Here is a 15,516-nt window from a genome sequence, read left to right as displayed (position 1 = left end):
CGTAATGCAGTTATACGCTATTGTTTGCAGGTGTACTTATTAATTTGTGTCCAGCAAGTTATGTTTCGGCAGGTAAGCGTCAGGTGGGTTCTGTGACGTCATGCCGGAAGTAGACAACGGTATCAGTGGGAAGAAGCTGGTTGGGAAAGTTTCTCGTAAATAAGGTCGTTATTAGTACGCTATCTGTTTCATAGCCAAAGGAAAACACCTTGCCGAGAAGAAGATATGTGTACTTTTGGTGAGTTGTAAAGTTGAACGTACTATGTGGCATTATCGGTTTCGACGGTTTCGATATATTTTTCCCCGCGTTAACGAGCAGGCCTACTGAGAGGAAATAACAATGTCGGTCAATAAAACGTCACATCATGGATTCTACCAGCTTTACGGCGTGCACTCATTCATTCTGCTTTTTATACTGCTACAGCAACTCAAAGGCACATGATCGGACATGAAAGTCCTCCGATGGGGGGGGGGGGGTGCCCCCTGGGGGGGGGGGGGGCCCCCTCAGGGAGTCAATGAGACGACAAAGGCTGTAAAAACAAATAAGCTTCATTGTGGTGAAACCTTCACATCTCATTAGCAGTCATTTGTAATGCGGAATTACCATGTGGATTCATGTAAAATAATTGGCCTACTTTCGAAGAGGAGATGCGATAAGTGAGTCACTCATCTCTTCAAATCTAATGTATGTATTTGTTGTGAATTGTTTATATCTTCTGACCACTTGGAAATACTGTACTGTGCATAATTTCTCCCCTTCGGCCTACAGTGCCGTTGTTCTAAATTCCCCACTTCAAACTACAATAATAAACCTATTGTTAAAAGTATTATTGACTATTTTGATTGAATTAAGATTCATTTTTAATCTCTTCATGTGTACAGTTTCTGTTTTTAATAATAGATTACCGTTTTAGTTTTGTTTTAATTTGTGCCAACTCCAGCCAAATCCTGAACGTTTTCATCTGCAACCTTAACTCACAGCCAGTCATGGGTTAAGTTAATTTACACTTGTGACTGGCTCCATTATGGCATTAATAGTACATTCGTTTGGGTTTCTTACATTTGTCCCCCCAAAATATATTCTGAGAATCACATTAACTCAATTGTAAACATAAATGCTTGTGCTCAGTGTGATACACATGGCTAATGTTTATAATTTATTTTAGCAACATAAGACGTGCTGAAAGTATGCATTGTAATAATGATAAAAAAAAATGCTCGGTAATAAGTCACCCAATTGTTGTAGCTAATGTGGCCTGTGAGTGTTTATTTATTCTTTAAAATACAGTACATGGACACATTAATAAACAAAGAGACAAAAAAACGGAGTGTTTTGCTAGTAAATCCAAATGTGCACTTTAAGTATGTTGCGCATGTTTGACTTGTGTTGTTTTGACAGAAAAGGAAAAGGGGCCGAGGAGACTGATGCAAAAGGGCTTAGCGCTCATCCTAGTGGGCCACATTAACTTCATTCTTGGCGCCATCGTCCACGGCAGCGTCCTGCGACACATTTCCAAACCCAGCCAAGAAATCACCACAGAATACACAGCAGCGAACATCATTTCTGTCACCTCGGGGATGCTGGTAAGTTTAGGTTAGTGGAACTTTTGGTTCTACAATACAGTCACTGTGCTCCATTATATTGTGCTGCCACATCAAACAGAAAGTAATCCCGACGGTATGATTTCCCACTGTATTGAAAGATAATACATGATTTATTATCTGATTTGAAACTGTAATAAAAGGCAAATTTCTTTACTCGATTGTTTTTCTTCTGCTGAGACCGTCATGTTTGCGATTCCATATTTCAGAGCATCGCCACTGGGATCATTGCTATTGTGGTGTCAAAGAACCTTCGCGTGTCGAAGTTGGTAAGACCTCGAATCACATCATTCATCGATTGGTCGCCCTTATCGCACGTTTAAGATGTTGCGTTCGCATGTTTCCAGCACATTGGACTTCTGCTAGCCTCGTTCCTGAACGCCCTGCTGTCGGCGGCGTGCTGCGCCGGTCTCCTCTTGGCCATCGGCGTGACGATGGCGCATAACGGGCAGGGCCTGATGCGAGGGTGTAACGACACAGTGGTGCCCGCTAACGCTCGCTCTCCTGTCAGCGCGCAATGCCCGTTCGACACCACGCGCATTTACGTGAGTCTGGTCATTCTCAGGAGTTCTTTAATATTTGTGTTAAAAGATACAGCTGTGTAGAATTTGATTAATTTTTTTGCCATCTCGCGATAAACTAATAGAATGCAAGTTCGAAGCCCGTGCATTTTTGAAGCATGCGCACTACGGTGCCTCAGAGACCACACTTTGCCAGACTACCACCATTTACTACATTCAAAGTTATTCTCCTTCGCAGAAAGATGGTGACAAAATATGTCAGCCTCCTGTAAGGTGCTACGCGACCTATTTAACTCATTCACTGCCATTGACGGCTATAGACGTCATGAATTCATTTGAACTATTTCTATTTAACGTTTTTTTCCACTTTTGTTAATAAGAGTATGAAAGCCTAGAATTTTTGGGGTACATTTAGAACAGATATAAAATTTGTGATTAATGGTGAGTTAACTAGGGAAGTCATGCGATTAATTACGATTTAAAAATTAATCTCCTTACACCCCTAATTTTTTATCTTTTCTTAAAATGTTTTTTTTACTATTTGTTATTTTATTTTTAATATTTTTTCTGTTCTAATATAATTTTTAAAAAATCTAGGTTTTCATACTATCGTTAACAAAAGTGGGAAAAACTAATAGAAATAGTTCAAATGAATTTTGGACGTCTATAGCCGTCAATGGCAGTGAATGAGGAAATATAATTAGCAATTACAAGACCTATACGATTAGATAAAAAAATGTACGTTGATGTGATAGAACATACTGGGTTTTTTTTCATATTATGTCATACTCCCATCCATTTTCACTGAAGCAATCCCCTTCACTCCCGACTGTTTTACTGGATTTTGACTGATTTTTTGCAAGTCCCTCAGAATATTGTGTTCTATGCTATAAAAACGTGGAACCTACCAAAAGAAAGATTAGAGTATTTTCTTTCATCAGCAAAAAAGTATATTCCTATCTGTTTCTGTTTTGCAACAATTAGCATTAAAATATAGCCAGGTTTCATCATTATTCACAAATCTATTTAGAATTGTGAGTAAATTAGCTTTTTTTTCAACATGGCCCTGGTTGATCTATTTTGCTCTGCTGCCACCTGCTGGCCGTTTTTGTAATAACTACCATGTCGTTTTTTGCAGTTGAGAGGCTGCATCAAAGCCTTCTGTATGCTCTAGCATAAAAAAAAACAAATAAAAAACGTATAAATACGTCCTTGGGCACTTAAAACTTTTCAAATATTTATACATATTTATACGTTTTTGTGAGCAAATTAGTTAATAGTGGGTTTTTGGAATGAATGGACATTGAAAAATGAATTGGTTAATATAATTTGTTTATTCATATTATTATATTTATTGTATACATTTTACTGTAGAATAATGAGACTAAAAAATTATTATTTGTTGTTTGTTTTGTAATGCTTGGATTAGATTTAAATGTATTTTAATTCCTCCTTGATGCTTCTCTTTTTCTTTTTCCCCCCATATTAGTAATACAAGTTGTTAATGCGTGAAAATATTATGATTTCATGCTTCAGTGTGCTTGACTTTGTGCTCTGCCTTCTGATCTTGTGCGCCTTGGCCACCAGGGGGCAGTATAAACACTACACAAAGAAGACCGGCTCTTCTAAGCTTAGGAACGTGCAGTAATTTTTTTTTTGTAGATCCCTATGACATTGCCTAATGTAAACCCTGTAAATTGTCCCTATGTATGTTGCTGTTTTCCACCATTATTCTTATTATTTTATTTTTAAAACAACTTAGGACACCACCCTGGCGATATGGTTCCCCAGTGCTGTGTTGGCAGCAACGGAGTGTGGCCTTTCGGTATGGTGCTTCATTGTAGGACTCACTCTCAGGGGCCTGCTAGCCTGCGGAAAGACCTACTACAAACAACAGGTGTGTGCGTGGGTGTGCGTGTGCGTGTGCGTGTGTGTGTGTGTGTGTGAGCAGTGATGTTCGAGGGCCATAAAGTGCTGTCGATTATTTGTTTTCTCACACATTTACTTTTCGGTTCCTCGTCCTTCCTTTGTCACAGATGGAGGAAGAGGCGGAGAGCTCGCCACACAGCACACGCCTGATTGGCCAAAATGTCAACCCTGACGCCTGATGGAACAAAATGCTGGAAGTACAATACTCTATTCTTTCACATCCTAAAATCTTGGAAGTCGTTGGAGAGTTCTTAGTTGATACACAGTATTCATGTAGTAACAGCAGGACCACTTTTTAGTGTGGGAGTTTGCGTTGAATTATCAATATCATTTCATGCTGAATTTAATATGAAGGAATCTCGTGTACGTTTTTATTCATGTTGAAGTTTTTTTTTTGTATTCGTGTAATTAATTAGCAAAATGATATGTCTAGACCTTACAGTTTTTAGTATTTTTGACGAACATTCTGAACCACCCGCCAAACCTGATCTCGTTGAGGACTGTACACCAGTTACGTAAAACTGGAGTGGATTGCTTTTGTTTTACTGACTCGTGTCTGATTACTGTATGGACCAGACTGACATAATATTTGGCTTTAAAATAGCTTGGACCCATTAAATTGCACTGAATGGACATGATTCATTTTAAAGTTTGGTTTAATGGAAACGTGCGTTTTTTTGCTCAGTGTGTATGTATGCGGCTGCGTTGACCACAAAATTATAGATAGATCCGTTTAAAAGGAAATGAGAAAACACTCAAAGATAGAGAAAGGTTTGTTCTTAAAAGTTTTTGGCACATATTTGAGTTCTGACAAGAGTAGACAATTAACGCAATTAGAATTTCTATCATTGAACAAATATTTTTCAGATATTTACTGGAATAAGAGAATTGACCTACGATTGACTGGCGAGTCTGAAGCAACAGCGCCTCCTCTGGTTCAATTGTTGTAGTGCATGCCATTTTGCCACTTTTTATTAGCCATTCCACACAATCGATGGATGAGCTCATAAATGATTAGTTTGTAATAATTTTGTATTCTTGTATTATATCCATTCCTTGACTGAACAAGTAAAAAAAAGAGTATCAATGTTTAGCCTGTAAAGATTTTAATTTGTGCATGAGCAAGTACAGTGTCATGAAGTTGTGTACTGTACATTTGAGTACTCGCTGAACACTATTTTTCATGTCTAGAGGTTGAACCATTATGTGGGCCAGCAGCCTTAGCATTCACAGACCACACGCACGCACGCACACACACACACACACACATCCCAGTGACAGAGAGGATCACATCAGATCCGCCATGAAACGGTTAATCTAGTGCTGTGCTCAATCGTGTGGAAGGGAATCATAGCACGCAGCACTAATCCTGACTGTGTGAGGAATAAATATTGACATTGTGCTGCCTGATACAATCACTCAGTGATCAGTCTGTGAGGCCACGTGCCATCAGGCTCACATTGAGGTCACCACATAGATCTTTTCATGTAAAAAATAAAAATTAAAAACACCAGCGCTAATGAAGACGTCAGGACGATTATGACTGATGCCCTGGAAACATTTTCTCTACTTAATTTCCACTGAACCGATGTTGATTTCAAGTTGTGGACAGGTTAACAGGAAAATTTTAATTTTTTTTAATTTGCATTGTTCATTCCAGTCGTGAGACAGCTCCTGTTTGATCATGTCAAAAATATTTTTTTAGGCATATTTTTTTTCCCCATCATTGCTTGTTTCTAAAAGAACCCTGAGAACCAAGTGTTTATGTTTAATTGAAACTGAGTTTTTGCTTGCATACAAAAAAAAATGTCTTTATAAATCAGCAAAATGCATTCCACAATATTAATGCACAACATATAATTTGATCCAATCTACAAAATAAAGAATATAGACTGTTGGGAGTGCATTAATACCGTTTAATGTATGAAATATTAGATTTTAAATTCTTCTGATAGTGTTTTGGCCAGTAAGGAAGACTTCTCCACCACTGCATATTCCGCCATTTTTAAATATACTGTGGATAAAATGAAATGGTCACAAACGAATGTGGCTAATGTAGAGCTAAAAGCAAACAAACGGAGATATCGGTCGAGTCGACCTCCCTCAGCGTGTGTCCGGCCCGCAGCCTGTCTGTCCACTCCAGCGGGGCGTGCGCGTTCACGTTGATTGCGCGCTCTCGCTGCACGCGCTGCAGCCAGGCAAGCAGGCGAGCAGCAGCGGCGGACAACGACTGGAGCACCGCAGTGGACGGAGCCACCGGTGCACTCGGACCTTTCGCCAAGCTCCCCAATGCGAGGTAAAGTGCATCTAATAGCGATTATTTCCGTCTTACTTTGACGTCGCAAACGCCTTTGAAATGGTTTCGTGCGCGGCGGTGATACGTTCACGCGACAGCCGCATGATTGATGTGCTGCCACACCGAGCGTGGCTCGTCAAAACCATCGAGGAACCGAGTGGCGAAAACGGCGCCTGGCTCGCCCTTTCGAACTAGTCACGCCGACCCGCTGAAGGTTAACGAATGTACGTGGGCGACAGGTAGCACTTTTACAGACGTGTTCTAGTCATTAGCATAAAGGTAGCCGCTATCCGGACAAGTTGCCTCGCGCATGAAGGTTTACGAAAGCCTGCTTGGCGCAGGTGGCCTCTAATTAACCACGCGCTTGGTTAGCGTTGTGCAATTAAATGTGTTTATGTTTAAAATTAAAGCTAAAATGGTTGAAAGTGACGCTTGAGCCGCGGGGAGCGTTAGTGTTGCCCGGCCAACCTGACATAAACACGAAAGGTGTTGAGGGGGTGTCCACGTAATTGTTAAAAATGTCATTTGTATACACGAAATCCCGTTTTACGTCGTCGTGACAACAGGTCTGCTCCATCAGTGTGTTTGTCAACAGGCTATTGTGAATTGACGCATGATGCCAAACAGTCTGCTAGATTGCATCCAGGATATTTAGTCGCTGTTGTATATTGACTTGGACTGAACGATTTTGAAAAATATTCTAATTGTGATTTATGATGCAATTTACCCCTCCCAAGATTCTCTTCCCATGTATGTGTTTTTTTTCTTTTACAAACACAAGCATTCAATTATTACCGGTAATCTGTATTCCAATGAACACTATCAGACATATTATACAATTTATGAATGTTTTGGTTTTATCACTTAAGCTTACACTAAAATAAAGGCAAATAAATCATGAATTAATATGTAAGACAGTTCATGTACTTTAATTCTAGTTGTTACCTTCCAAAGCACTTTGACTTGTGATCTTTTAAGTGTTCACTATACGACGACTTCACCAAATTCTACCAAACGAGTGTGGCGTAAACGTACTTTATAATCAGTGAGTCATAAATGGGATTACAACAATAATGAAAACAAATTTATGGTTATCACTTTAACTTTCAGGAAACAATGATGTGTAAATACGGGAACTGCACTGAAATACTGAACTTATCTGGACACTAAAATAAAAACAATATACATATGGATACCTCCAAAATCATCACTTTTCAGGAGACCCCAAAAATGCCATGTTTGTTCAACCATTAACATTGCATCATCAAAGAACGCAAGCCAATTTCAACACTTTAGATTGATCAGTAGTTTAAAATGACACCCACGTGTCGACTGACCAAAAGTATAGATTTTTGAAAAAATCTGATATTTGCCAAATTGTGACTTATTAGGTTTCAGCCCGGCGCCAGCTGTGGGCTATCTATTAAAAAAAAAAAAAAAAAAAAGCATACCGTTTACTGACCAATCAAAATGGAGCATTTCCCACCCGAACTGCAGCCTTGGTGATTTTGAAAATTGAGTTCTACTCCATTACAATGTTAATTTGAATTTGATTCATTGCTCAGGTATTGATAAGGGCTTGGTTCGCCAAGCAATGTAACCTGACACAAAGCCCATTCGGCTTGTTTGATCATTGAGCCTTCCTCTGTGTTTGTGTGTGTGTGTGTCTTTCTAAACCTGCAGGACCTGCTTGAAGAAGCCAGAATGCAAGGGACCTTGAAGATAGCGAAAAATCATTCAGAGGCGGTGGAGAAGGAGGAGATGGATATCGCGGCCTTGTGTGTTTTGTCGAGGTGTTGCTGGAGGCGAGGTTGAGCAGACAAAAGAGGGACTGACAACCCAGATGAGCTGTTCTCTCTCTCCCTCACTGTCACCATGGAATAAACCAGGAGGTGGAGAATGCGGCAACATGCTCTATGAGCCAGTAGCAAGCGGCGGCGCAATCTGACGGCTGAAAGTAAATAGTGGCGAACAAGAGGCGGCTTCTTTCGTGCTGCTTTGTCTTGGCGCGCCAATCAGTGGGGCCTCCATCTTCCTCCATAATGTGCCTCTTATTAAGAGGTGGGATTCTTGTTTTGAAATCCCCACTGAGGGTGGACTTGGTTGCCTCCAATGCAAAGAAGCCTTAAACCAATTATCAGCGACGCTCCAGGCGACAGTTGATAGTCCGGCCTCTCCGCTGTATAACGATGCAGGAATCAATTCAAAATGAATGTACGAGAGACTACAAGACTGCGCCCGTGTCCTGCAGACAAACTGTCTGTTTTCCGCATTTCCCCATCCCGCTTTTCCTGCTTCTCTTATTCGCGGCTCCCCCGGCTGGGACCATACACATGGAGGCCGCGGAGAGCCACAGCGAGTTCAGCTGTGAGCCCATCCGACTGAGAATGTGCCAGGATCTGCCTTACAACACCACCTTCATGCCCAACCTCCTCAACCACTACGACCAGCAGACAGCCGCGCTCGCCATGGAGGTACGTGCATTGTTTGCCTTGTATGCTTGCGTCGCTGCGAAATTGGATAGCCGCTGCGGGGTATTTGGGAGGGGGGGGGGGTGTAAGGTTTGTTGGAAACTGTAAAGCAACAGCCTGCAATGTTTCACATAGTCGTGTTACGCACCTGCTGAAGGGAAACAAAAGAGCTCAAGAGCTCAGATGTGATTACGCATGTGAAAGGGGGGGGGGGGACTCGACAATGTAGCCACAACCAATTCCTAGTCGACAAATTGGTGGGTTTGCCAGGAACAACAACCGTTTTCACCTCTGTATTGATCTGTGTCATGAAGCATTGTAATGTCCTCTGCTAACACAATCAAAGAATCCATCATTCACCCTGAGAGAAAACAGAGATGCTTTGTACAGCAAAAAAGATGTTGCCATGCAGATATTGTTTTTAACTCGCTGACTCTATCGGTAGCATTAGAAGATATATTTGTCCACATAAAAACACATTTGTAATCTGTCAAGTTTACTTATAAGGTACCTACCTTAAGACGATGTTAGCCAATCCAAACCCAGCACAACAGGGGTTTCAAACTCATTTTTGTCATAGGTCACATCGGAAATCACAATTGGCTTGTCTATGCAGGGCCGTTACCAAAATAAACGTATGATCGCCTCATATTACAGGAACACAACAAATTGATCAATAACTAGTTTGGAAATCAAAATAAGCAATAGTAAATATTCAATAATTAATAAATATGTAATATATTTATTGCTAACAAAACATGCTTGCAATATAAAAATTAAGACAATTTTAGCAAAAAACATGAAGTGGATGTGCATAACTTGCTTTTACACTTATGCTGCACAAAGTCACATAACGCTAGCGAATGGGAATCAATAATCAATGTCATTATTTTCTGAATGTCACACTTCTTCATTTCAAATAAATGAGTTGTAAATTATTTGTTTAAAAATGTGTGTAGATAAAACATATCCTGGTTAAGTATGAGTAAAATTGTCTGTTTGTAGAACTTGATCACTGATTTTATCATTTTAAACAAATATAAATGGTTAATAAAATGTTTATATAAAAAAACAGAATAGAGTAAACATGCAACTAAAATCTGATTATTTTACAGTATCTGTGCTTGAATCTAAATGCAGTTGAAATTTGATCATTTTCAACAACAAAAATTGAGTGGGGGGAAAAAACTATTGTTTTGACAGTTTGCTTTTATAACATAATTTTGAGAACTGAAAAAGACCAATTGCGTTACTGTTATTGTCTGGAAAACGACTTTCCTTCAAAGTGTATGTCACCCCAAAAAATGTAATGGCGAAAAACACAGAGCTTCTTTGTGTGTTTTGCTCAAGCTAAGTTTGATTTAGACTCTTAAGTTTAGCCATCCACTCACTCCGACATATTACTCCCGTAATGCTCAATTCTTAACAAATTATACTCTAAATGCAGAATAATTTTTTTTACAAAACTTTCAAATAAGACCATCATTTTTGTACCTGATTGTGTTTTAGTACACGTTCCCCCAAACTGGATACGTACGTGCTCTACAGGTTCTTGTCGCCAGGCATTGAATATCAAAGAGTTGAGAGCAGCTGATCTGCCCTCGTCGTGTTACACTTGTGTCTTCCGGCGACATGTTACTGCCGCCGGAGACGTGCATGGATGAATGCGTGCGCTCACTGAAGCACTAATGATTCTTCTTGAATGAGAAACATCGAGGACGGTCACGCAAGTGCCACCTGAGCGACGGCGACAACCCGAATGTTTGGTGACTCGTAATATCCATCGATATCGCATTACACCTCGTTCTTAATCCTTTGTTAGTCCCCGGAGACAAAAGGTGTGGCTGATTAATAGTCGCTAATTACTGTTTGTGCGGGAAGTATTTGTTTACACCACAGGCAATGCATTCTCGCTTTTGAGACTACTCCGTAAACTTGATGATCTCAAAGAGACTGCACTACCGGGAAGCCTGTTTGTTCGAATGGGAACGTCGCGCTTTTGTGCAGTTGTGTTCAATTTCCATCCCGGTCCCACCGTCCCACGAGTGCACATGTTTTTGTCTAGCACTGGCTTGTAGTTCATAGAATGACAAAAACCAGCCAGCTGAAAATTCAACCTGCCTCCAGCCCCCGTTCCCTTTGCCATATTGAAAAGCAGATGAATTTGGACAAGGCCAAGCTCTGTTTGATCTCGGGGCCATTTTGTCTCCAGTTGACATGGAGGAAAAGTCACAAAATCCGGTGTCGTCCATATTGCAGTATTTCATGCGCTGTCTGGTCATTTTGTCAAAGGCGGCTCCACTCAACAAATTAACATTAATTCCCCAACGGCATGTCCGAACATGGCTGACTGGAGTCTGTGAGGAGCATCTGTTAATGAACTCCCTTTGACCCACATGACGAAGTATCCTTGTAACAGACACTCTGCGGCCCTGCAGCCATAGAAAGAGACAGCTCTGTGGAAATGGCCGCGCTGCAACTTGAACCCTTGCGAGCTTTCCTACTGTTAAGACCAGACACTGTAGTCCCGCTGAGAGCACTACAAGAATTTTTTTTCTGCTGCCTGTTATGAAGTTTGCGCTTGTACATCAAAAAGAAAACTTATGAGCACACTTTCCACAGCTATTCAGTACACTAATTCTATTATATTAAATCCTTACACAGTTTCTGTGGTGAAATGGATCATTCACTTGGTTAAAATGCTAAACCTCATACAGTATATTCAGCGTTTATACCACGAGTTTTGCTAAAGGCTAACTGTATACTGGTTCTTCCCGCGTGTGTGAGAGTGTTGCGGAGGTCAATGGTGCCAGCTGCCATTCTTCACTCCTGCTAACTAGCTGCTAATCTTTTTCTCAGTTCCACAATGAAGACATTGATTTTTTTTTCTTTTTCTTTTTTGCCACCCAATCTGCCACAATAGTCTTTAAACCCTGAGCTAAAGGGTGCGAGAGACGTCAAACTAAGTGCTTCTATAATGGCGGCTGGCTGTGCAAATGGTGAAATTCTGTCTTTGGGAATACGTCACCACGGCCAGTCCGTCCATCTGCCGTGGTATTTTATGGTTCCCTGTGGGTGTGCCGTAGTTTGGGACAGTATTTCACTTGCATGTACTTTGGCTGTTGGACATTTCTACAGACGGGAAATAGCTCTCACTTGAGTAATATGTGAGATTTCAATTGTGAGCTTTCAATATACTGTTACACAAAATGTACATTTAGATTTTTATTTATTTTTATGTAGTTGTGTCTGATTTATGCACAATGAATATTATTTTATGGGTAAATAACTATCAACAGTCTGTGGTATTTGGATATTTAATAATATTTTCCTCCCCAAAAATAATACAGACATGAAAGTGTAAGCTCTTGTTAAATTAATTCTATCTTGTAACCTATTCTGTTATTTGATACATGTGCAGTGCTTAACATATTTATTTCACTACGTGTCTTCAAAAGATCATTATGAAGTGTCTTTGGGCAGATTCTTTCCATTTCATTGAGCTCTTAACATTTTATATTGAGATTAATTAAATTCACTTTTATACACAAATTCAGGAAGTCAGAAATTAATCAAGCAAAACATTCAATTACTAGTGTTTTTATCTATTTATTAGTGCAAGTAAACAACTTTAATTTGGCACCTTAAGAATCAATAATTGGATTTCATGTTCAATTTGTTTCTAAATGGTGAATTAAAAAAATATATATAAATAATTCAATACATTTGACGTCATTTTCATTGACCATTAAAAAAAAAAAACAGTTATTAAAACCTTTGTGGCTTAGTGGTGTTTCAACCATTTCAGAAATATAAAATCAGATTTTTAAAAACATTTTAGTTTTATTTATTTATTTATTTATTTATTGTAGTTTGTCAATGTTGTTAAATGGCGTTAGCCTAACATTTAGTGGTTGTGTATTGCATTTAATACTTTGGCACAATAGCTGTATAGTATCATAGTCCCATTTGAGCAAACATTATGAAACTAATGCACAACGTTCATGTGTTAAGTCACTTGAATTTGGTTTTAACAAGACATCTTACAAGATCTTTATCCTGTATTGATACGAGAGCTTGTTAGCACGGAGATGAGAAATTATATTCCTCCTTCTCTCAATTCCCCCTTTTTTTCTTTTTTTTTTTTTAAATATGGTAACTGCAGATATTCAACCTTGACACCTTATTGTGTGCGACTGCAGACGGGCATCCTTTATTCAGGTGAGTTCTGGTTACATTATACGCGAGTATCCATTTGACAGTAATGGCATGCTAATGTGGTTTGGAAGAATATGATGCCCCGTTAGGACTATTGAGCTGAGCAGGTGCTCTTTCTATCGCACTTTAAATTGACAGTTCTCAACCCAACTCGTAAAAAAACCCTGATACAATTGGATGATTGACAGGAGGGCAGTTATGCAGTAAATCAGTGTTAAAAGACACTTTAGAGCTTTTCTTACCCCCACAGGACCACCCATGACCATTAGCTCCGCCTACATAAGACAAAAGAGCTCAAGGGATCAGATTTTTTTTTGATTTTTTTAACTAATACTTTGAGCTATTCACTAGATCGCAATAACAGTCTGTATACATTCTGTATTGTGATTTATTTCAAGTTTACAGCGTAGAGGTATTTTGTTAGTTTGCACTGTCGTCGAATGGCAAAGCTTCTGTTGTTGAAGTATTGCAGAGACCTGAAAAGATTTGCAAGGGGGAAAAGGACAAAGTGAGTGGAAGATCATTCTTAGTGCGTTGGACCCGAAAGTGAATTTAAGGACTAAACGGGAGAAAAAGAGTAAGCAGAGTGACATGTTGTGTAAAGTCTTTAGAGCCCTACTGTCTCCGCTGTTTGTCTTTCTCTCAGCATGGAGCCTGTCCTTCAAAATGCAACTTGCTCGGTTTAAGAAGGGCCACCCCGGGGCCACGAGGTCCCCGCAATAGAGAGCCAGCTTGTGTGAGAGAGTTCACGACTTGTTGTGCTGAAGTGTGGTCCGCTGTGTCTTTTATCCCATTGTGCGTGAAAGAATTGAGTTTTAAAACGTGCCAGTGTTTTTTCTCGCCGTGTGTGTGTGTGCGTGCGCGCCGGGTACATCTGAAGAGGCGGACTATTCAACCAAGGCGAGGACAGACAGGTCCTCATCTCGTTTTAAATGTTCCTGTTTATTCCCGTTGAACTCTTGATTATCATGCTCATTCTCACAGAGTCTATTGAAGCTGCCAGCCCAAATGAAGCAATCATTTATTTATGCCCAGAACAAAGGCGCTGCCTGGCGCTGCTTTTTTGGCAGACTGTTCCCATCGGCATAGCTGCCACTGCCGCTTATCCGGATCCACAATGGCCAGTTAAGCGAGATTTAGGGAGACATTGTTGAGCTTTTTCACGACGCTCACCGGGCCTCACTGTCAATTACTGCTTTCGAATGATTTCTGGACTCTCTGGAATCTGGACCCGCTTACTGTACAGCAATACAGAGACATAATAACTTGTACAAGAGCATAGAAACATAGCAGTTGAGAGAACAAGATAAGTAATTAAAATCAAATTTCATTGGAAGAAATGCTTGAAATTGAACGGCTAGCTACCACAAGCTAATGCGGTGTTTCTCAACCTTTTTCTTTCTTTTTTTGAGCCACGGCACACTTTTTTTCATTGGAAAAAATCTCGAGGCACACCACCCATAGAAAATGTAAAAATAATAAATAATAATAATAGTAATCCTAACTAAACTAAAATGGCTATGGTGTTTCATTTTTTATGTTTATATTATAATTCACATAACTTGAAAGCGCAATTAATTTCTAAAAATCAAAAGTGCAAATATTCTTACAGGTGCATTATGCAGATTATAATCAAACAATATAAAATAAATATGCAGTGCTTAATTCTATCATGGCCAACATTGCTATAACTTCTACTCCTCAAAAACATCAGCTTCCACTTGATCTCTCTGAAAAACGTACTTTTGTGCACTTTCAATTAAGAGAGAGTGGTTTATAATTCTACACATTTAAAGACATGTTTAATGATTGATTCAGGAAACTGCTCAACTCTAGGCTTAACCCGCATCATTCACAATTTCATATCCAAATGTTATATCACTGCGCACTGTTTCTCATCCTAATTCGTTCTGTGCTCTCAACGGACTTGGACTCCATCGCCTCCCTGAGTGTGATTTGCCGAGACTGCATATTTCTTTCAACACTTTTTACGTGTTTAGCACTCGGTAAATGCTTGTCGAAGGACGACTTATAGTTCACCACCCGTGCAGAAAGTCCGAATATTGGTTTGCACGGTCATTTAATTTGCCGTGATTCCATCCATCCATTTTCCGAACCGTTTCTCCCCACGAGAGTGAGGGCTTTCGTCTACCGCCCACGTAGCCATTTTAGGCGAAATAACCCAAAACATTAGTGAAGCGTGCATTTAAAAAATATATATAATTGTTGCGGGAAAGGTGCGATGTTTGGACAAAGTTACGTGTAAGTGCGATTTCGCAGGATTTTCTTGAGTTACTCGACAACGACACACTATTTGCAGATAATAATTCATATGTTGTTACCAATTAGGTAGAATTGGACAATTTCCCACGGTACACCAGGCAGTATTTCACGGCACAGTGGTTGAGAAACACTGAGCTAATGTACTGGATGAATTTTGTTTGGCAACTTGTAGTCAAATCATGCCATGATTTCAACA

General features: G+C 39.8%; 2 protein-coding genes across 5 annotated transcripts in view; both read left to right on the top strand.

Annotated features, from left to right (window-relative positions):
* The first annotated feature begins 4 nt into the window (after positions 1 to 4).
* krtcap3 (keratinocyte associated protein 3) lies at positions 5 to 4,685 on the top strand. 2 transcript variants are annotated; one of them, XM_086071370.1, is made up of 6 exons: positions 5 to 238; positions 1,400 to 1,584; positions 1,812 to 1,871; positions 1,950 to 2,147; positions 3,886 to 4,020; positions 4,160 to 4,685. In XM_086071370.1, the coding sequence occupies exons 1-6, from the start codon at positions 226 to 228 to the stop codon at positions 4,229 to 4,231; spliced, it is 663 nt and encodes a 220-aa protein (XP_085927496.1). In that variant the 5' UTR covers positions 5 to 225; the 3' UTR covers positions 4,232 to 4,685. The 2 variants fall into 2 exon arrangements, with proteins under 2 accessions (XP_085927496.1, XP_085927497.1); XM_086071371.1 differs by lacking the exon at positions 5 to 238 and adding an exon at positions 535 to 657.
* Positions 4,686 to 6,222: 1,537 nt separating this feature from the next.
* The window catches only part of LOC147176971 (frizzled-3-like), a 23,185-nt gene continuing 13,891 nt past the window's right edge, over positions 6,223 to 15,516 (top strand). For all 3 annotated transcript variants that reach the window (XM_086070949.1, XM_086070948.1, XM_086070947.1), the window contains exons 1-2: positions 6,223 to 6,348; positions 8,032 to 8,822. In XM_086070949.1, coding sequence (XP_085927075.1) covers positions 8,538 to 8,822 — 285 coding nt within the window. In that variant the 5' untranslated portion in view covers positions 6,223 to 6,348; positions 8,032 to 8,537. The remainder of the gene's footprint in view (positions 6,349 to 8,031; positions 8,823 to 15,516) is intronic.

The sequence above is a fragment of the Leptonotus elevatus genome, chromosome 3 (genome assembly GCF_054856555.1).
Source record: "Leptonotus elevatus isolate MCC_2025b chromosome 3, RoL_Lele_1.0, whole genome shotgun sequence".
Lineage (NCBI taxonomy): Eukaryota > Metazoa > Chordata > Actinopteri > Syngnathiformes > Syngnathidae > Leptonotus > Leptonotus elevatus.
Note: the sequence above shows the minus strand (reverse complement) of the source record. Positions and strands in the feature narration are given on the sequence as shown.